Source organism: Notolepis coatsorum (assembly GCF_963971535.1).
Source record: "Notolepis coatsorum genome assembly, chromosome: 17".
In the NCBI taxonomy this organism is placed as follows: Eukaryota; Metazoa; Chordata; class Actinopteri; order Aulopiformes; family Paralepididae; genus Notolepis; species Notolepis coatsorum.
The window spans coordinates 47,044,224-47,068,081 of NC_140181.1; the positions used below are offsets into that span (position 1 = coordinate 47,044,224).

The 23,858-nt window shown below is 41.9% G+C and overlaps 1 protein-coding gene across 1 annotated transcript in view; it reads left to right on the top strand.

Annotated features, from left to right (window-relative positions):
- Positions 1–7,126: 7,126 nt before the first annotated feature.
- tmem240a (transmembrane protein 240a) overlaps positions 7,127–23,858 on the top strand; it is a gene marked incomplete at both ends in the record, with an annotated part of 59,353 nt that continues 42,621 nt past the window's right edge. Inside the window, 3 exons of the mRNA XM_084333104.1 lie at positions 7,127–7,183; positions 7,541–7,647; positions 23,384–23,592. Coding sequence (XP_084189230.1) covers positions 7,127–7,183; positions 7,541–7,647; positions 23,384–23,592 — 373 coding nt within the window. The remainder of the gene's footprint in view (positions 7,184–7,540; positions 7,648–23,383; positions 23,593–23,858) is intronic.

Sequence of the window (23,858 nt, forward strand, 5' to 3'; positions counted from 1 at the left end):
CTCGGTAGCCACTTAGGGAATTTGACTGTTTACATAATAGCTATGCTATTCTTGGGGCGGCTGTTGTAAATTCCCCATTATTTGTTATGCTGTGTATTGTTATTTCCAGTCAGGCACTTCTTTGATGGCCCAGGGGTCCTATTATTTATAGTCTGGCATCTCTCTGGACAGCCCAGGGGTCCTAATGGGTTTAAATACAGCGGCCATCTTGCCGCCCATGTGTTCCATTGCTGTCTGCTTTCCCAGTGAGAGAGTGCGTTCATGAACTAAGTAAGTCACCCATAGCCTACAAATATAGTGCCTATGGTAATGATAGATACATGTCATATGTAGCCTGCCTTATGTGTTGAGATGCTGTGACATGCATGTGTGACTATGATTTGGTTTGCTACGTTGTGTTAATTCTAGTGATGGCGAGATGAAGCTTCATGAAGCATTGAGGCTTTCCATCCAATTGTACCACACATGTGTCGAAGCTTCATGGTGCATTTGCTCTACTGTGCCATCAAGTGGACAATAAATGTAGAACAGGCAGAGTTGATGATGCCAATAAACAAATAATAATGTGTCTGTTTATCTAACAGAATGATGGCAGGGACAGAGGAGAAAGTGCTTGTGTTACTACAACATTCTATAATTTAATGTAGTGTGTTTTTCTAACAGAATGATGGCAGGGACAAGTGCTTGCTTCATTAATTTTTATTCAGAAAAAGCAACTCAAAATCGACATGCCATCCTGCATTTGGATCATACAGATGTGATCAGATTAGGCACAGCAATTTAGACATTACAGCAAGTTTATATGTAACGGAGATGATATCATATGGTCACCTTTTTTGCGTTGTGTTTAACTTTCTTCGATGCCCCGAGGGAGTTTAGAACCCGGGTCTGCCGTGACACGGGCGACAGGTGACAGCACAGACCGCTACACCAAGGTGAATTCACTCTTCATGACGTGTAAAGTGTGTCTTTTTAAGTGGAGTGAGTTTAACTCGCAGTACCGCTACTCGCCAGTCACTTCACAACGCTTGAAGTCCATCGTGACTGACAGTGCCTCGCGCTACCATCTGTTATATATATATATGTTGGGATTATTAGGATACACATTTATTTGTCTTTCCCAGTACTCCACGGGATTCTCCAACGCAAAGAAACTCGTAATGAATTCCTATGTCGACACTTGTGTTGCGGGGATGTTCCGGGGAACATAGGGATGATCCCGTGTTGGAGACGCGTTGCGCACCAACCCCGAAGCCATTTCCTGAATCAGTGACGCGGAGTGGGGCTTCGGGGGCGGTACCCCCCGGACCGAGGCTTCGGACGTCATCAGTACGTCACCTGATACGCGCTTCGATACAGGCTCCACTTAAAAAAAGCTGGATTGCTCGACACAAGCTCCGGAGCCTCGCTTCAAACGTCACATCACTAGTTAATTCATGCTGCTAATTGAGCTATGCTAATGCCAATAATGCTATAGCATCTCTTCAGTTGTGTGTTCTGGATGCCATTGCATTCTGCCATTTACTTGTTATGTTTGGTCCATGCGGCCGATGCTAATATGCTAGATAGCATCTTTTCAGTTGTGTGCATTATGTTTGGTCCATGCGGCCAATGCTAATATGCTAGATAGCATCTTTTCAGTTGTGTGCATTCTGCCGATTACTTGTTATGTTTGGTCCATGCGGCCGATGCTAATATGCTAGATAGCATCTTTTCAGTTGTGTGCATTATGTTTGGTCCATGCGGCCAATGCTAATATGCTAGATAGCATCTTTTGCTGTGTGTGTTCAGGTTATGATTAATAAGTATGTACCTCTGTTAATTATTGTGTGTTCTGCTTATATGTTGCAGAATACCACTCACTCAATCTTTGATTGCTCCATCCAGCCCTACGACCTGGATGGAAAGCACTCTTGAGATATTACTCAACAACAGAATCCTTAATAAAATACGAAAGGACTGTTCTCTGTGTCTGCGTCCGCTCTCTGACCGGGGTGTGCCGTTCTGGATGAAGTGGCTCCAGCAAACCTTGCAAACAAACATTATATCTTCAATAATGTCAGTCTTTCATAAGTTACAGTATGTCATGGCACAATAGCAGAGGCACAGCAACTGTTTAGTGATGGCTAAAAAAATAGTCACAAATGTATAAAAGGCTCTTGTTGACACAGGGACAAAAGACATACCATTCCTTACTTGTCCAGTGTGGTTCCCTCCTGAAATGGATTAAAATAACCGTAATTAGTCACTGTAAAATACAAGTTCTCATATAATATTATGCCAACATTAACAGCTCATTGCAAAATAGTGAGACACTGAATAAGCTACTCATATATGCACTCAACTTTACATTTCCACCCATTTAACTAACATTTCCAGTCTGTGTAAGGTCTCCAGTAAGGCAGGACTAGTAATCCAACCGCCACCTATTGAAACAGACTGGAGACACAATAAGAGTGGCTGAGAGAATCACATAGCTATATCTATTAATCTAGTGAATTGATACCGGTTGGTTTTGCTTTAGCACTAGTAGCTAGCGCGAGTTAGCACCATGCACTCTGCATTGTTAGTTCACCATTATTAAATGAACAAACTGCTTCAGTGATGCTGCTGTGACCTCTTCTATTCTGTCCTGCCTGCTGTCTCATCAAGGACGACACGGAATCAGGTGCTGGAGCAGTAGAGTGTGGTTTTATTCTGTATATAATTTGGAACACACAACCACAGCTTGTAAGGTACAGAGTAGACAGCATTGGGTCATCTCCATCAGCAAAGGATTCATGTGTGCTGACAGACTTATCAAACATGGATGATAGTATAGTGGAAGTTTTACACAAAGTCTGATAGAAATACAAATAATAAAAATAAAAACATTTACTTATAAAATACATGTAACTTAAAATAAGACAATACAGTAAACAACATTACAAAATAGCATAATAACCTCATCCCTCTAAAGCCCCATTTTATAACAAAAGGCAGCAGGAACATCACTGCCGCCCTGCTGGAATAAATGCTGAATTGCAGGTAGGCCTGAATAAGTATTTACTGTGCAAAATAATAACCAAAACGAGATAAACAATATTACACAGAATACATACCTGTATATAATTTGGAACACAACCACAGCTTGTAAGGTACAGAGTAGACAGCATTGGGTCATCTCCTGTTCAGACACAGCATGTTCCATGTTAGTGAGCTGTTATTTAACACAGCAGTTAGCTTAGCATGCTAATAGGTTTTTAAACATGAACCAAGCAATTCCATAAAACTAAATATAAAAATGAGTGTGACTAGACAATAAATATGAAACACAAGTTCATATTTGTGTTACATTCCCAGACCAGCTCAAGTCTGGGAGAGTCACTACCACAGACAAAGAGTTGACAGTGGTATCATGCCGCCATCTAGCGGTCACCTGCAGATGATGCAGTCAACAATGATCCTTCTTAATTGTATTAAGAACATACTGTTGTTGCAATTAGTGTCTATGTTACAAGTGTTATCTGTTTAGGTTGTTCTCTGCAGGGGCGTAGCTGGGGGGGGGGGTAGCTTAGGATGATTCCAAGGGCCCAGCACTGGGGGGGGGGCCCCCCAATTTTTTTTTACTAGACATCACTCAGGTGTATTATTGATGCTCTCATTGATACTATGTTTGTTTCTGAAGTGTGTGTGTGTGTGTGTGTGTGTGTGTGTGTGTGTGTGTGTGTGTGTGTGTGTGTGTGTGTGTGTGTGTGAGATATATAGAGAGAGAGGGGGGGCTTTGGTAGACTATTGCATTGGTCCATTCATTGAAGATGAACGCAATGCGACATCCTTTACTAGGCTCACCCACCAACAGTTCAGGTGCTGAACTGCTGATCTGAATGTATAGGTAAAACCATATTATGCGTTTTCATCAATAAAAAAATTGCCAAAATTTTTTTAGCTCGCGCGCTTACGCGCGCTCGCATTCACTGGGGGCCTACAAATACATTCTTTCATGGGGCCCAGAATCTGGAGCTACACCCCTGGTTCTCTGTGTTGTATTCTGATTCTGTGTGTTGTAATAGCCTAGTCCTTTGTTCCTGTTGTGTTTGATTATTGTTTAGTTCTAGTGCCTTTCTCCCCCCAGCTGTCTTCCATTATTAATTAGTGTCAGTATTTATTGCTTGTGGTTTGTTTGGATTGTTGTGGCGTCATTGTCTCCGCGTTGTCCCCGTGTCGTGCCCGTGTACCTATGTCCTGTCGAGTGAGTTCGTTCCTCCGTATGTTATGTTAGCAATGTTTGGTGCTCTTTGTTTTTTGTTTACAGTCCGTGTTTGTCCCAGTGCCAGCCCGGCTGTGCCTTTCTTTTGTTTTGTATTTTGGTTGTGATTTAATAAATTACTCTTCTCTAAGCATCACCCTTCGTCTCTGCCTCCGCTCCTTCTTCCTTGTCTGCATACTGTGTTCTTCTCACCTTCATCATCACCCCCAATCGTAACAATTTGGCCACTAACAGGGTTTTTTATGAAGCACAGATCATGTTAATTAAGTATTCTGAGTCTGAGCAGACAGAAAACCATCTTACCATCAGGATTCATGTGTGCTGAGGACCCGCAATGCAACACAACAACTTCAAGATAAAATGCATCACATACAAAACGAAATAAAATATAAATAGCCATGGCTGTGTCCAGTGTTGCAGTGCTGGTATAACTCGGTATAACGGCGTTATACCTCGCTCACTGAGGCTGAAGTACGCGCAATCGCTTTTTACATGGCATTATCCAACCGGACTCCCGGAGAAGCATGCAGCTGCAGAGCCGCAGAGCCAGCGGCGCTCTCTGGGCCGCGCGCTGACGGCCGCGCTGTGAGGCAATAGTATCCAGCTGCAGGACGAGTGCAGCCAAAAAAAACTGTGCATGCGCGCACACGCGCACGCGCGTGGAGCGTTTGACCTACTGTCAATTTGCCACTGCACCACTGGCTGTGTCCCAAGTTTAACATAATTGAACTATAATAAAGTATTTGTTAACACTGTTACACTGGTTACAACAATGCTTAAGCAACTATTAAAAAAGTACATTTTAATTGCGAAACTAAATGGCGGACTAACGTTAGCTAGCATGCTAGCTACTGTAATAATATGCAATACTATTTGCTAAAACAAGCTCCAAACTATTTGCCACGGCACAGAGATAACATTTAGTCAAACAATAACAGCCCGGTGATGGTATCTGAACGGGATAATACATTATATTCCCATAAGAACTCACTTACCAGTTAACTAGTATCTAGCATGCTAGCTAATAATGCTAACAAAGCTAACAAGCGGGAGGGGGGGGGGGGGGGGGGGTGCAATATCAGTGCTACACGTTGTAACCATGTCATTTCAATGTTGGGCATTTCAACATTGAAAAACAATCATCTATACTAAATTGATTCAACAACAGTTTTTCAAATGTTGAAATGGTATCGGTAATTAAATATTGAATCAACATAGCTTTTTCAACCTTATATAGTGACCCAATACACAGGTGCTGTAATATGATACGCTGTGAAATCATTGCAATGTGTTGTGAGCAGTGTTGCGTTCCTCATATCAACACTGGTTGCACGCACGCTAATGACGCCACGTGCATGCGTGCTCCCGCGCATGCGCATAAATGTTCCCTCGCTTAAGTACAGACTAAAGACAGTGCCTAATTGCCTCTACGAATGGAATGTAACACATTTCATTCACAAGTTCTGTGTGAATGTATCTGAAGAACGTATTTAACACACCTGACGACCGGCGCTATTGATATGCAAAGTAGCCCAGTGAGTTGGCGAGTGCAGCGCATTCCTGTGTGCACGCGCATGCCGTGCACATCCGTGTGTGTGCGTGCACGCGCTTCTGCTCACAAAACTTTGGTTGCACACCGTGCAACTCAGTCCCATGAGGAACACAACACTGGTTGTGAGATTACAAAATCTGATGTGATTGCAGTATTTTATTGTGAAATAATAATTAAATTATGTGAAATCAAAGGATACTGTCTTTTTTACAAAACAGAACTCTAGGAAATTAGGAATACAGCCTAGCGAAATGGCGCAGAATCTGAAAGTGAACTGCAACGTCTGTAAGGGAAAGGCAGAGAGAGAATGGGGGAGAGAATGGGTAACCCCTCTGCAGAAAAGGAGGTTAAACCACCTGAGTTGAGTTTATAATTCTTAATCTGCTCGAATGTATCTGAATGTTTCTAGTAGCTAGTGGGCCTGAGCCATAAAGGCAAATTCACCATTTTCTCTCTCACACCGCCCACAACACACGCGCACACACACAACGCGCTCACGCGCACGCGGACTAGAGATGGTGGTGGATGCTCGTAGCTGCTAGAAGACAAGATGGGATAATCATGCCTGTCTGGCTCCGAGCGTTGATGCAGCTGCCATTGCTTCTGGACTGGGCTGAGGGTGTAGGGTGGGTCTAGTGCCCACTGGATCTATTTGGCCTCACGTCGATGTTATTATCAAACCGTGCCGGGTGGGCAAGAACCGCGAAAGGAGTTGCCGCAGTTCTTTGAAATGAGAGGCTATAGCGTTACGGGCGAGAATAATTGACAGTTTTCATCGACGGAGGATACAATTAACTGATAACTCTAGAATTAAGCCAAGCCGGGGATAATTTGGAAAGGGGACAAGAAGGGGCAGCCCAAAGCACCGGTTTACTTTTTTTTGTTTTTTGAATGGGATAGGAAACGCGCCGGGAAAAGATCACCTTTGCATCAATAATCAGAATAGGACACACTCCTCATCACCAGCACCCTGTTTCCACCAAGCCCGGTCCGGTTGAGCAGCAACAACCGCGGGGGTATCTATACGAGCCGCTTCACGTACGCCACTGAATCGACAGATATTTGGATGTGAAGACAGTGAGAGCCGCTTGCCTCAAGTCAGACGGCGGCGGGGGGGAAAGGCGGAGGGAGACCGGGCCGGCTCAGCCCCTGTGTGCCGTTTCACCGTACTCCCACCCTGGGCAGTTTAAAGGGAAGAGTCAGGTGCAGTAAGGGCGCCTCAATGAGCGTCTTCTCCCGGGACGGAGCGCCCAGAGCCAAGCCGGAGCGTGTGCAGTGCCGCAGGTAGAGAAGGGCTAGGAGCGGCGGCGAGGTTGGAAGTTTTGATGCATATGATCACAACCACCATGATTTTTATGATTCTTGGTGCTTCAGTTGTAATGGTAAGATATCTCTATACTTCTATTTTTCCAGGTATTTCTTTGTTGCCGAATTCTCTGTCATGTACTGATACATAAAATATGGATAAATGGTACATAATGTAGGAAAGTACCTTGCAGCAGGCCTTTCAATGGCATGTGGAAGTAGTTAGCCCACCTATAATTACCTGCTATCATAAATAAATTATACAAGACAATTTTTATGTACCAGAGTTTTCCTTTATATCGGGAGGATTTATAGGCTATTTCGTTGTCTTTTTCTTTTTTTTAAAGACAGTGTCTGTGCCTGATCATAATGCTATCTGTTGGAATAGCCTTATTGCTTGACATGTCCCAGCTGACTGGAATGGTTCTTTGCAGGCGATAGCCTGCTTAATGGACATGAACGCACTACTGGATCGCTTTCACAACTACATATTACCGCATCTACGAGGGGAAGACCGCGTTTGTCATTGCAACTGTGGAAGGTAAATGCCATCATCAGCATCATCATCATCATCATCATCACACATTATTTGAAAGAGACACGGTGAAGGCAGCGCTGTTATTTTCCCCGTCAAATCATAATTGCTCAATAGGCCTCCCGAAGGTATTTCGCGCGGTGAAACCCTGAAAACTCGACCTGATATGCGTAATATCTTCAGAAATATCGACCAACTAGTGTCAACCGTGCTTTTATCCGTGATATACGTTTGTGATACATAGCGTCTTCACGTCTGTGTGATTTCTGTTTTGCTGCATATAAGGTGTGTTGGAGCCATATAGGCTAATGAATTGGGAATATGAGACCGTTTTCAAAAATGTTCAGGGTCTGTGTGTTTTGCGATTTACCGTACATACATTTCTTTGGTGAGAATAAAGGCCTTCTGAGCCAATTATTATGATTATGAAAATCAAGTATCTATGAGAGCTGTTTTTAGGGTGAGAGTATACTACTGGTATGGACTACCTGCTGTTTTGTATTCTTATAATGACAGCTCTTATTTACCTTTTTATTTTTTTTTCTCTGTGCGTGTGTGTGTGCATGTGTGTGTATGTGTGTGTGTGTATACTGTATTCTTGTGTTCCAAACAGATGGAGGGGGGGGGGCAGCAGCACAGCATTTATTAACATTTTCAACTGGAATGCATGTCATTCTCATGCATTTTCATCAACAACAGAGATCTGCTGTATAGCCATAATGTGGTCAACAGACAATATGGACAGAAAGACTTGGGGCACATAGTGGTCTCCTGTTGTTGGTCTCTTTTTTGTGATTTGTATTTTGAAGTGCTCTCCCTACCTTGCCCAGAGGTATGGCAACAGTGTTCTGCCAGGTTAAAAAATAAGAACCCTCCCTCTTATCCAATTGATACACATATCTCATTGTATAGCATTACTCTACAGCCATCATTATGATATCAAGGCCTGGGTGGGCCATGCAGGCAACAAAAGATCAGTACGCCTGAATGGGTCATGCAGGCAGCAAGAAAGAGATCAGTAGGCCCGGGTGGGCCATGCAGGCAACAAGAGGTCAGTAGCGTAACTTCGAGAAAGCATTTGTCACTGTTCATTAGCGCATCATTTGAACGTATGAATAGCAAAGTAAAGCAATTCTAGCCTACAGGCTGTGATGGGGGAATTGGGTGGTGTTCATTAGAAGATACAGGCTGCTTGCTCCCACCCTCTGAAACTGTTGTAGGGCAGCGCTGCCTCCACACAGACACCATACACCCAGACATGGGTCATCATCAGTAATAATCTGACTAATGAGTAATAACAAACTGAGACAGTTCTAAAGCATGGGTTTACATGCTGCTAGTTGTGTATTACATAGGAATACTTTGACATTAGGGGCATCACTGCAAAAAATCAAAAAAAAAGCTTTAGGATTTACTGACTTTATTTATTGACTGAAATACCCATGATAACGTAACTTTTGTAAATTACCAGTACACAGGAATCATATACATATACTCAAACTGGAGTCTTATAGGACCAACAGGGTAAACCCACCTAAACTCAGTTTGTCCGTCTTATTTTGTGAAATACATTTGACCCATCATTTTAAATTGATATTAATAATGATACAAATTCATAATATTATGTACTATTATGGTCAATTATATAGACTGAATTAAGTTAAATGAAAATAGGATATTTTAGAGCTCCAGATGTTCTTTTACTTGAACAATATATAGTAAAGTCTGATCTGAAGAAAATATGCACTTTGGACCTTGCCTAACCCACTGTGAATCAGAATAGCCCTGTTTCTCTCCAGTGTTTGTTTATTATTACTATTATTACAATTTTAGAGCCACAAAATACAGTGAGTACAATGAAAAACTCACATTTACCCACTGTCTAGTGTTTATCATGGTATCAAGAGCTCAGCCAATTAACTAGAAATGTTCTAGCACGTTCAGCCACAGACTCATACCCCCCCGACACACCACTAGCCACCTCGGCCAGTCCTTCGTACCAGGCTCCACAACAGTGGGCAGGGGGAGAACTAACGGCAGCAGAACTCCTAGGAATGTCTGATCACTAAGTGTGTCTGACTCTTACCACCTAACCTGCACGGACTACAACATATAACGTATGACGTACAGTATATCATGCCAGTTAGGGTACCTTATGTATACTGCACCTCTGTATACTGTTTACTTTACTTACTCATAGTATACATATTCATATTCTAAGTGTTTTATTGCCCATATTTATTGTAATGTATAATATTACATACAGACCCTCATCTGCACCTTGATTACAACTTTTACTTGCTCATATTCTTATAAGTTATTTATATTGTTTACACTGCTTATTTCTATCCTTACTATAATTGTATTGCTTATATTTATGTCGTCTACTATTACCATGCCCATACCTGTACTTCCCCTCCCCCATGCTTCTATGATGCCTGGATTTCCCAAAGCGGATCAATAAAATAATATCTTATCTTATCTTCAAAGAAATAAATCAAAAAATAGTTTTCATTCCAGTTTTTTTTTCTTTAGGAGTGACTACCCATTCATTTACATCTGGATTACGATTCAACTACAAGAAAACTAAAACAAATGCTTTTCAGAAAACATACAGTAGGTAGGTAGTGTAGAGGTAAAAGCACCTGCCTACCATGCAGAGACCCAGGTCCAATTCATGGTAGCGGTACCTCCGGCTTGGTCAGACGTTCCAACAAACACAATTGTCAGTGTTCACGGGTGGGAAGCCGGTGGGGTATGAGTCCTGGTCGTTGCAACATTGACTCTTACTGGTCAATCTGTTCAGCAGGGAGGGGATCTGGGGGGGGGAGATAGCGTGAACCTCCCAGTGAAACTCCTCGCTGTCAGATGAAAAGAAGCGGCTGGCGACTCCACATGTATCGGAGGAGACATGTGGTAGTCTATGCGCTCCCCAGACCAACAGAGCATAGTACAACGACCAGGACAGTGACACACACAGGGAATTGGCGCAATGACTAAATTGATGAGAACATTTTAGAAAAAGGCAAGAAAAGGCAGACTTCTATCTACCACTAGGACCTACATAACTAGATATAGACCTTTTATTTACCACTAAGATCTATTGTACATAACTAGATACAGACCTTTTATCTACCACTAGGACCTATATAACTAGATACAAACTTTTTATCTACCACTAGGACCTATATATCTAGATACAGACATTTTATTTACCACTAGGACCTACATAATTAGATACAGACCCTTTATCTACCACTAGGACCTACATAACTAGATACAGACCTTTTATTTACCACTAGGACATACATAACTAGATACAGACCGTTTATATACCACTAGAAACTGCCTAGAAATCTCCATAAGCTAAACCCAACCTCTGTTAATCTTGTATGTTTCCAGGTCATCATTATCAGACATTGTTTTCCACTGACCTGGAAATGTTCTTGAATAGAAGTATTTTTTTATTATTATAATAATTCTTTTACATCAGTGTACAACTGTACATGTTTAGCGGGAATGCATCGATGAAAGACAGCACCTGAGCTCGGGCGCCTCTCGCCCTATTCCTTTTAGTACACAAAGTGTCATCACGTCGACACTGCATGCCTAATCAGGCTTGGGGACACATCCTCAGTCATTTCATTTGACATCCACTGGGCTTTGATTTGGATGTCGTAGGTTGGCTCAGCGGGTTGAAAACTAGCCATGGTCCCTCTTATACACAGAGGGAAGGCAGGAGTCTGTGTGATGCTGTGTATATAGGCTCTCTTTGAATTCAATTAATGACGTGGATATTCTTCAAAACTCAAATATTTGAAAAATAAATTTGGCACCAGGAGGTCATCCTGTTAAAACCTTTTAACAAGTAATTCATTTTATTGATCGACTTCTGTTTGCATTTTGAATTTAATGAATTGAAAGTGAACTTCACCCTAACATTTCAGCTGGTTTTAAATCCCAGTACAGGCAGTGGCCAATGCTGCTGTAACAGGTGGATCAAATCATCAGATGCATAACAACCTCAAAAGGATGTTTTGTGAAAATGTTCAACTAAAAACTGTTATTCATGCAGTTAAAGATGTCAGCCTCCTGGTTTCATATCATCGTTCATCACTCAGTGTAAATACCAGACTTTTCATGAAAGTTTTTATTAGCTACAATAATTATATCATGCAACATATATACCCATGGTACCTCATAAGGCAGTTGTAAATATTCAAAATAAAATGACAGTGATGATTGATTGTCTAGAGAGGGGGCGGGTATTGTGGAACTTTCATAGCACCCACAATAGCACCTGTGGAAGAACCCCACCCACAGACAGGTACTATTCCACTTGTGCCCATTGGCACAACTTGTAATGCATTATGCATTATCTTCCTTATATCTACCATCTTTGGTAATAACTTAAAGTGATCATCTCCTGTTACCCAGTTTGTAACTGTGGAAATGCTGAGCACACGTTGATTAATTCCAGAGGGACTGATTGTAATCAACCCATAATGATGCTCAACCTCATGCACCTGATCCATTGCTCACGATAGTTGCACCTGACCTGTAAAGTCTAAGCATGTTCTTTGTTTTACTGTGGTCCCAGTTGGACACTGGGTAAACGCTGATTAGGAAGAAAAAATGAAACATCCCCACTGTTCCATTATGTTGTTTGTAAGACAAACAAACTCTCTCTAGTCAAGCTGCTGTAGTGTGTGTGTGTAGCTGTGGATTAATTTATTTCCAGTAGTGCAGCTGAGGGAATACAGAGGCATAAAGAGATTAACCACCTTCTATGAGCATAAAAGGCTCCCAATGGTCCAGAATGCATCCGCCCAACTACTAACCCACACCAAACCCTGGCACCAGTCCTGAAAGACCTCCACTACCTTCCTGTCTCCCACTTGAGCAATTACTAAATCTTGGTCCTCAACTACAAAGCCACCCACCATCTGCCCGCCGCCATACATATACGTATCTCACTGACCTCTGCCAACTACCAACCTTCTCAGCCTGCCTTCTCTCCATCCCCAATTCACCACTTTCTTCTCTTAGCCCTCCCCATCCTTGTGTGTTTGTGTTATGCTTGTCTGTTGTTCACTACCCCCACATCTTAGTGTAAAGCCACTTTGAGTTCTAGAAAAAGAAATACATAGAATTTATTATCATTATTATTATTATTATTATTATTATTATTATTATTATTATTATTATTATTATTATTATTATTATTATTATTATTATTATTATTATTATAAAAGAGGATACCCACCTATCAGCTCAATTGAATGAATGATCTTTATTGTCATTGTCACAATGTTACAACGAAATTTAAAATGCAGCCCTAGGTGCTAGCAGTCACACAGTCCTAGATAATAAAAACACAGTCCTAAAACACAATATTAAAATAATAAAACAAGAGTAAGACATAATAGACATAGACAGGGGGGGTATAAAAGAAAATTGCACTATTCCCTTAGTGTGTGTGTGTGGGTGTGGGTGTGTGTGCGTGTGCGTGTGTGGGGGGGGGGGGGGGCAGGGGAGATTGTTGTTTTAAATCTTAGCTGAGTTTAGTGCACTTATGGCCCTGGGATAAAAACTAAACTTAAGTCTGTTAGTCCGGGTGGGCATGACGTTGAGTGGTGTTGCCAGGGTGGTGTGGGTCCTTTAGTATTTTCACTGCTTTTTTAAGACAGCGGGAGTTATATAGTTCTTCCAGTGAGGGGAGATGGCATCCAATGATTTTTTGGGCCGAGTTGACGACCCTCTGGAGCGCCTTCCTCTCTGCGGCTGTGCAGCTGAGGAACCACACATTGATGCAGTAGGTGAGGATGCTTTCCACGGAGCAGCGGTAAAAGGACACAAGCAGGTCTTGTCTGAGGTGGTATTTCCTGAGTATTCTCAGGAAGTAGAGTCTCTGTTGTGCCTTCTTCACGATTGCCTTGGTGTTGGTTCTCCAGGTCAGGTCATCCTCCAGGTGGACGCCCAGGAATTTGATGACCGAGACTCTCTCCACGCATCCCCCGTCGATGTACAGGGGCTGTATGTTGGTCTTCTTCCTCCTGTAGTCCACGATCATCTCCTGGGTGCTGCAGGTTGTTATTTTTGCACAGGGCTGACAGCTGCTCTACCTCATCGCGGTACGCAGTCTCGTCAATTACCACGTATACAGTCACTGTACAGGCTAAACACATTATAATAATATACACAGTGTTGGGGAGTAGTTAACTACATGTAGTTAAATGACTAGTTTAACTACATCTTAGAGTAATTTAGTGGTTGTTTAACTACATTCAAATGTCAGTTGCTTTTTCAGTAGTTAACTACTAATGTCAAGTTCATTACAAAAATGTCCCTTGAAATTTAGCATTTTCCTGATTCCACAGGGATTCCATAACTAGGAACAACAGGAACACACACACACACGCGTGCGCATGCACGCACGCATGCACACACACACACACACACACACACACACACTAGGGCTGGGCGATATAACGATAACGATAATTATCGCGATATATTTTAATAATCGATATCGAAAAGAAAAAAATATCGAATTTATTTTTTATTTTTTCTGACCTGCAACAGGGCAGTTTTAAAACCAGAGACAGTGGACAGACTTGTCTTTCTAGCCTGCAACTTAAAGTAATGGCTTTGCTTGTCCAAATGACAATACTGACCAAATTGAGATTTATTTTTCTCTTTTATTTTGTTTGCTTTCTAATTTAAAATACAGTTTGAAACCGTCTGTACACAGTAGGCTATGTGTGCTAGCAGAGCTAGTCTCCAGTCATGAGTCACGGTGCACATGTGCGGTGGTTTGTCCACCAAAAAAGCGCCAAAAGATAGAAAAGAAACTAGCAGAGCCAGAACTGTTCAACTCCCCTGGAGCCACAGCCAGCAGAGAAGCCTGTTTACTTTCGCTTTCAAACCAGCTGCAGCCTGAGAACTGGAGTGTGAGGGGATGTAACACTAAAGATGGCGGCAACGACAAAGAATTGCTGCAAAATAAACATACATCTGTTGTTTAATTTAATAAAAAAAATTAAATAAAAAATTTATATATTTGATTTTTTTTTTAATCGTTTTTTTATTGTTATCGATATCGTTATCGCAATATCATTTTTGGCCATATCGCCCAGCCCTAACACACACACACACACACACACACACACACACACACACACACACACACACACACACACACACACACACACACACACACACACACACACACACACACACACACACACACACACACACACACACACACACACACACACACACACACACACACACTTTACTCAGTGTCAGTTCAGTTGTGACTCCATGTAAATATATGAGATTCCAGACTCAGATTATGATCATTTTCGGCCATGTAGTTTGGATGTAGTTGAACTACTTATTCAACATAGTTTTAGTTTGACAAGCTACGTTTTCTTGAGAGTAGTTAAGATGTAATTGAACTTATTTTTATTGTGAAGTAAGTAAGCTAGTAGTTTGCAGTACAGTTTTAGAGTAGTTTCCCCAACACTATACCCATGTCCTCACTCCACTAGCAGGTCTCTCCCCACCCCAGCTGTCTCTCCCTGAATGGCAACATGATACCAGGGTTCTATCACTTGTTGGTATCATGTTGTTAGTGAGATGAAGTTGCCTGATGGGATGGAGTCAGTGTTTAATAATGTAAATAATGAGATGATTATCGACCAGCGGTTGCAATAAAAATCGAACGAGAATCTGATCCACATAGAGTGTATGGCCTATGGCCTACGGTATGTGCCATAGACCATAGGCTATAAGCCATAGACCATAAGCCATAGACCAGGGGTCGGCAACCTGCGGCTCCGGAGCCGCATGCGGCTCTTTAGCCAATCAGCTGCGGCTCCCTGGCCCAAAAAAAAAACATCTTATTTTTTTTTTACTTTCTTTTTTTTACATGTCTTTTTTGTTCTCTTATTTTGGAGATCGATGTCATACTGTGACACTGAAATGAAAAAATATTTCATCAACTAAAATATTTAGTCAACAAAAATATTTCATCAACTAAAATATACAGTACGTCACACCCCGCGCCTTTCCCTGCCGTCTGCAAGTGGCTAATCTTGAGTTTCCGACCCCCCAGTAAGCTAACCATGGATAAATCCAAAAAAAGGAAAGTCTGAGGAAAATAGAGGGTTTAATTCAGCGTGGACAGATTAATTTGCTTTCACGACTAACGATGCAGGCTTACCTGTATGCCTGATATGTGGTGCGAAATTTGCAAACAACGAAAAATTTACTTTTTATTTTATAGATTTTCCACAAATAAGGGAAGGACTCAAATAGAGCTGCATAGTTCAGGGTTTTATTTCAAAGTAGGTCTACAGATGCCAGTGTTTTTTCTCCTTTTCTGTGTTTTATTTCAAAGTAGGTCTACACATGGTAGTCTTTTTTCAAAGTGGACTACTTTTTATTTTATAAATGTTCCACAAATTAGGGAAAGACTCAAATATACCTGAATAGTTCAGGGTTTTATTTCAAAGTCGGTCTACAGACACCAGTGTTTTGTCTCCTCTTCTGTGTTTTATTTTAAAATAGGTCTACACAGCCAGTCTTTTTTCTCCTCTTCATAAGAGTTTGAGGTTTTCCTTTGTTATAACAGGTAAAAAAAAGTCAACATTTTTCTTTTTGTTGCTTTATAATTCCATTAATGCAACAAACTGTGTGCTATAAGTATAAAGTATAATAAATCGCAAATTACTTTGGGTATGCAATTGTCAGGCGTTTTATGGGTAAATAGGTTGTGCGGCTCCCTGAGCATTTTATTTTGTGGGAGGGGGAAAAGTGGCTCTTTTGATAGTAAAGGTTGCTGACCCCTGCCATAGACCATAGGCCCCATAGACCATAGGGAAGGCCAGATTAAGAATTCAGAGGCCTCTGGGCCAGACTCTTGTGGAGGCCCCCACACACACATACACGTGCACGCACGCACAGTGGCGTTTTTATATGTAAAACATTAGTTTTATTAGGTTGAAATAATGTGGTTGTGTACTTATTTTTCTGTTAACTTATTATGGATTGAAAACTGAAAACCTTAATGCACAGTAACTGAACTCAATATTTTTAAGTTCTGGTAACTTATTATTATATTTGTTGTACAGTGTAGTCTTGCAATCAATCAAAACTTATTTACACGATATACCTCACATTCACCCTCCATTCACATCCTGGTGTTCTCCTGGTGTTCTCCATTAGGCATGTAGGTGGAGCTATGACAGCACACGTACAGTCAGTACACACACCGATAGTGTGTGATGTGTCCAATAATGAATGGGCAAATGTGAGTGAAATAGTCGCACTGTATGCAGCTGTTTGTCTGCATTGCATCCCCCCCCCCAACTCAGATTTAGGGTTGATACAACCATCATAATAATATTGTTAATAATAACAATACTTTCCGTAGCCGCATTTCTTGCAGACGTTTCTGGTCATGTGACATGTGTGCCCAATAGCGTGACAAGCTGTGTCTTTGCCCATTTCCACGTCAAACAGCCTGCAAACTACCTGGCGTTCTATTGCCATGCTCTAAGACAAACTCTAACCTTAACCAACTTCGAAAGAGTGCCTAAGCTTAACCGTCGAAAGAACTTGCCTAACCTTAACCAACTTCGAAGATTGCCTAAGCTTAACCAGTGTAGAAACTGTTGTCAGCCAATCAGAGAGCGTCTGCCAGAAATGCGGCTACGGAAAGTATACAGGCACCTCTGACGTGTAGGAATTCTCATCTGCATACCTAACGCCCCCTCTATGGTTGTAGCCACCGCCCACACTCAACCATTATTTATTGCAGTACGCAAGCAAATGCATGGAATTGAACTTTAACCCTTTCCGTGCCGGCCGTGCCAGTCCTATATACCCCGTTGAGTGCCAACGCTCTATTCAATGACAGAGCACTCACATTTGTGAACGCATAAACTATATCTTAAATTATGGCTATGTGTCTAATACGACCGTTGCTTATCAATGACTTGTTTGCAGTCAACATTGTCGAAACGGATTGTTTTTGAATCGGTTAATTTCCGTTTGATACCATTTTGAAAAACGCTCGTTTTTTGAAACTTTCAGAAAAAAAAAGATTCTGCAGGAATCGCGCTTACTGTAATACACAAAACACGTTGTAATTTTTCGGCCTATTTATGAATCGTTTTCAAATAAACGCTAGATTATCGATAGTATGTGTACTTATGCACGCTATAGAAGCGGGCTGAAAAATCGATTATCTTATTTCCTGATCAGCTACACACACTCACAGCCACACACACACACATATGGGACATGCTGATATATAGGTGAAAACAGCTCTGATTATCCCAATACTGGTCAAATAGATTCCTTACCTCAGATCAGATGTTCTCCAAAAAGATTATTCCAATTCCTGATCGCCATTCCAAATATCGATCGCGTTTATTGATCCAACGCTGGGTGGTCGAAAGACATATTCCACGCTGTTCTGATGGTGGGCGATGACTGGGATCGTCTCCGGTTACTTGCCTGACAAGTAAAATGTGGATTCCGGACTCTTTTTTCCCCATGCGTTTCATTCAGTGCAATCCAATGGGGTGCAGTACCATCCAGAGAGACGATAGGGGGCGGTATTTTCCCTGTTCGAGCTCAGATCCCCACTGGTAACGTGAGGCTAGATTGATGAAAAATGTATGGAAATCGATAATAAAAAAAATAACGATTAAAAACGAGATTTCTCGTTGGCTGGCACTCAACGGTTGGCATGAACTAACGAGAAATCTAGTCGCTGGCACTCAAAGTGTTAACAGTGAGTTAGCATTGGGTTAGCATTTAAAAACGTTATGAGCAAAACGGGCAAGATATGTTGTGCTGTTCCTGACTGCCAAGCAGCGAATACGTCCTTGCATTCATTTCCTGATGATGTCGTGATCCGCCAGCAATGGGCCATGTTTGTGAGCTATGGTGATCGCGACTTGTGGAGACTATTAGAAGAGGACAAAACAATCACACTTATGGATGATAACGTGCATTTTCACTAGACCACATTGGACTCAGCACTTCTGGTAAATCATAAAAATACTATAGTCAAACAGGTGTTGTGCCGAATTCGGACTCCCTGCCAGAATCCGACTCCCCCTCGGAAAGGTATCCCCTGTTGCCCCCTCGCGTGAGTGCTCATACACTCTATCAGCCTACCCAGCATGTAATACGTTCTTTGTTAGAACTCAACTCGTTATTATTGGCGCATACACTCTATCAGATTTCTGTCATAAAACGATAAAGCGGACAGAAATGCGGGAACGTTCTGATTATATTTAAAAGGCTTTGACATTGTAAAACGAAATAAGTGGAGTTTCGAAGCTGTAAGCAGAATACAAGTCATATGAACACCCACGATATAGGCTACCTGTATCCAGAGCAGCATTAGGTGCTATGTATGCTTTTTTGACACATTTATTGCAAGGGTTTTGTATACACATAAACTCAACAAATAACCTCTGTTCTCCTTGCAATGCGTTTTTTATTCTTTCTTATACAGTAGGAAGGGGAAAGAACACTATCGTGGGTGTTCCTATGACTTGTATTCAGCTTACAGCTTCGAAACTCCACTTATTTCATTTTACATTGTCATAGCCTTTTATATATAATCAAAACGTTCCCGCATTTCTGTCCGCTTTATCGTTTTATGACAGAAATCTGATAGAGTGTATGCGCCAATAATAACGAGTTGAGTTCTAACAAAGAACGTATTACATGCTGGGTAGGCTGATAGAGTGTATGAGCACTCACGCGAGGGGGCAAATCTGATAGTATGGCGGCTGGGTGGCGCAGCGGACTAAGCACTTGTCACCAACGCAAGAGACACTGGTATCGAATCCGGCTGTCAGCGTTGTCTCCGGCTTGGCCGGCCGTCATACTGGCTCGATTGGCAGAGTCAGCGGGAGGGAAGCTGGTGGGTGGGTCCGGGTTGTTGTAAACAGCGACTCCTACAGTTCGGTCGGGGCGCCTGCACAGCGAGGGAAGAATCTGGAGGGAGGTAGTGTATCCTTCCACACGTTACACTCTCCCAGTGAGAGTCCGCGCTGCCAGGTGAAAAGAAGTGGTGGGCTGGGTACACATGTGTAGGAGAAAGCATGTGATAGTCCCTGCCCTCCCAGACCAGGAAGGGGATTGGGAATTGGCATAACGACTAACATTGGGAGGGGAGAAAAACGGAAAAAGAAGGGGGGGAAAGATAAATAAATTATAAATAAATAAATATCTGATAGTGTATGCACGTTCACGCGAGGGGGAGTCGGATTCTGGCAGGGAGTCAGAATTCGGCACAACACCGGCCGAGGAGGTAACATTATTTGTCGCCGAGTTCCCCAGACTACAGCTGGGCGATCGCCTACAATGGTATGGGCGGAGCCCAGCCAAAAACAGCTTGGAATCTAGAAGTGCAGAAAGTCCTGCTCTACAGTACTTGATTAGAACTACAAAACAATGATTTTTTTTGAAAAAAAAACACATTACAGATGTGTTCCATAGACTCACAGGAATTGTGTAAAATTGCCCAAATAGTGAAAGAAATAGTAAGATAGTTCCCCCCTTTTTTTTTTTTTAAGTTAGAGCAATGATCATCAGGTATCAAGAGTTTTGTCAACATGGATAAACAGTATAGCATTTTGGACTGCAACCTTGGCAGTGTACATAAAGGGCTTCCTCCAGGGACTGTGTTGAAAAGGATTCTTTCATGAAGACAAAATTAATTTAGAAAGCTGCTACACACACACACACATACACACACACGCGCACGCACGCACACACACACACACACACACACACACACACACACACACACACACACACACACACACGAAAGCAGGCACTCACTCAAGTGTGCACAACCACACACACACCCACACACTTTGCATTAGATGGGATACAAAAATATCAAGTATTCATTAAAAAATATTTTTTTATAGATTTTCACAATACAACAAAACCTGGAAGCCTTTCTTAGAATATGCCCTGCAGTTAAATGCTGATAATAGGGTAAGTAGACATTGATTGACGTGGGGGGAATATATCTTACTTCTCACATAACAGACAGTCACCTTTTTTCTGGTTAATTCAGGTGATTTGGTTATAGCAACCAGTGGTTGCTATATACATTTTGGGGGGCAGTGGGTTGCCTTGAATCAGACTAACCCCTAAATGATGCAGTGTGCATTAGTGATTCATGCAAACCAAAGTTTAAGGAAACAAAACAAATTCTCAGTGATCAAGATGTTTATTTGACATTTAAGAAATCATGCATTGTACAACACAGAATATTGTATATAATCTCTCTTATTTCAGAAGCAAAAATGAGTCCAAGCGTTTGAATCTAGCCAAAAATTTCCCTCTGCCCAGCCAGTGGACGTCTGACCAATAATAGAAAAATAATAGCACGGCCAAAGAGCACACCTGACATACACACCTTCCAAATGGTAAATAAAAAAAACATCTGACAGACAAGTCTAGTCTCATGCCATGTCAGATCCAGGTGATATCTGATAGGAGGATGAGTGCTAGCATAACTTTCTCCAGAACAGTGTTGTCTTTTCATGTCACACATTCCTCCATGACAGACATAAAAAACCATGTGACACACTTTGCAATTCAACTTTTATGCCTACTAATTATCTGTCACGTTGTCAAGCCATGTCAAGCCATGTATATTCCTTCTGACTTGAAGAGACAATTTTTTGCCCTGTGCAAATTGCGAAACAGCGAGAGACGAACGCTCGCACACACACACACACACACATAAAGCAGCAAGGCACAGAGGGAGCAAGATGCCTCTTTTTTATTTTATTGCAACCCTTTGCTCTCTAATAACGATTTATGATTAAATGAATTATGATTCCTGCATAAGGAACAACAGTGTTTCAGGGAGAGAGAGGAGGACCTTCTCTCTCTAATAGCGTACAGACAGCCTCCATTGTAGGCTTTGTGCCCAAATGGAACGTTCATCACCTTCATGTTTAATATGATGAAAAGATCATCTGAAAACATTATGAAAAGATACCATTCTGTGTAGAATGGTAGGTAGCTGTGTCTTGGCATCTCGTTCTATAACCTACCCATTTTTAATTATGCTGGTTTGAAATTCTGATCATTTATGGTTATAAGAGGGAAGTCTACACACCTGGCTGATACCTGCATACTAGTCCCAGGACTTTCATGACACAATGCTAAGCGTGCAAATGTGAAACAGGGACATGGTGAAGGCCACCGGAAAAGGAAGGCGGGCCAAAGAGCCATGCAGAACAGGGATTCGCTGAGATTCAAGTTTAAACCAGCAAGCCAGAGTGTGATTGGATGACCGATACAATTATGGCCGTCTTTGTCTGGGTCGTCCAGCGATCAACTCGGAGGCCTCTTGTGATCAACTGGTAGATGGAAGGGTTGCCCACCTCTGCACTAGAGGAAAGGTTATGGGGTCACCCATATCAATAGGCGTCTCCTGCAGTCATGAATGCGCACAGCAAATTTCATGGCAATGTGGCCATATTTACTTATTTACGGACCCATACCATAAACTCCACCCCGGCTTCACCTTGGTGGAGGTAACTTTGAATATGATCTGATATCATGTACCAGTCTGATCCATTGTTTTTGATATGGAGGACCAGTCTGATCCATTGTTTTTTATATGGAGGACCAGTCTGATCCATTGTTTTTGATATGGAGGACCAGTCTGATCCATTGTTTTTGATATGGAGGACCAGTCTGATCCATTGTTTTTGATATGGAGGACCAGTCTGATCCAGAATCAAGAATCAAGAGGTTTATTTGTCACATACATACCAGGGCATACAGTGAAATGCGGGTGGTCTTGCCCGCATTTATTGTGCAAAATACAATAATAAAATAGAATAAAATAAATAAGACACAATATATGCATGGTAAAAAAAAAGACATGCTAGGTTCCTGAGAAACTGGTTCTTATATACACTACTATGCAATATACAAATTACAATGTTAACTCTTACTGTATCTAAACTATACAGTACCTCCTTCTTTTAAAGTGTTTCTAAAGATTCTATTTTTTAAAGTGACATTTTGTTTAAAGTGTTTTTTGCCGCATGAGTGGTGTGTGTGTGTGTGTGTGTGTGTGTGTGTGTGTGTGTGTGTGTGTGTGTGTGTGTGTGTGTGTGTGTGTGTGTGTGTGAGTGTGTGTGCTCATGTGTATTTGTGAGTGGAGAGTTCAGTGTTGGTCCATTGTTTGGTCCATTGATCAGACTGGTCCTCCATATCATATCAAAAGCAATGGGTCAGACAGATCCTCCATATAAAAAACAATGGATCAGACTGGTCCATTGTTTTTAATATGGAGGACCAGTCTGATCCATTGTTTTTTATATGGAGGACCAGTCTGATCCATTGTTTTTTATATGGAGGATCAGTCTGATCCATTGCTTTTGATATGATATGGAGGACCAGTCTGAGCCATTGCTTTTGCTGAACAGTATAGCCATAGACCTGTTTGGGGTCATTGGCCAAAATGTATTGACAATCATACAGTATAATTTGGACATCTCAAGTTACTTTGCTTTAATATCATGACTCTTGGTGTTCTATTTATGTATTATTGGCCATCATCAGTAATGCTGCATCCCTGCAATAAGTTTGAAAATAGACCTGAAAAAATACACACACAAAACAACTTGTTATTTATGTGTCTAATCTCCCTTTCACCTGGTCTCAGGCATCATGTTCACTACGTCATCCCGTACGACGGGGACCATTCCTTGGTGGACTCGTCGGAGAACTACTTTGTGAGCGACAGTGTGACTAAGCAGGAGATGGACCTGATGCTGGGTCTGCTGCTGGGCTTCTGCATCAGCTGGCTCCTGCTGTGGCTGGACGGGGTGCTGCACTGTGCTGTGAGGGCCTGGAGGGCCAGCCGCTACTATGGTAAGGAATAACACTTTATTCTCCCAACATGATTAATGCACAGGGGGTTTGTCTAGTTGGCAGTGGTGAAGAGAGACATATCGACAACGTCCCGCGTTCATAAAACCAAGCAGGATTGCTGCACACTTATATCCCTTTTACACCGGCCAGGCTCCGTGCTGGAGCCGGTTCCCGAACGTAATCTCGCACCGATTAATTGGTTCAGAACGTGACAAATCGGTGCTCAGCTGGCACCGAATTTTTTTTGGTTTTTCCTCACGAACCGT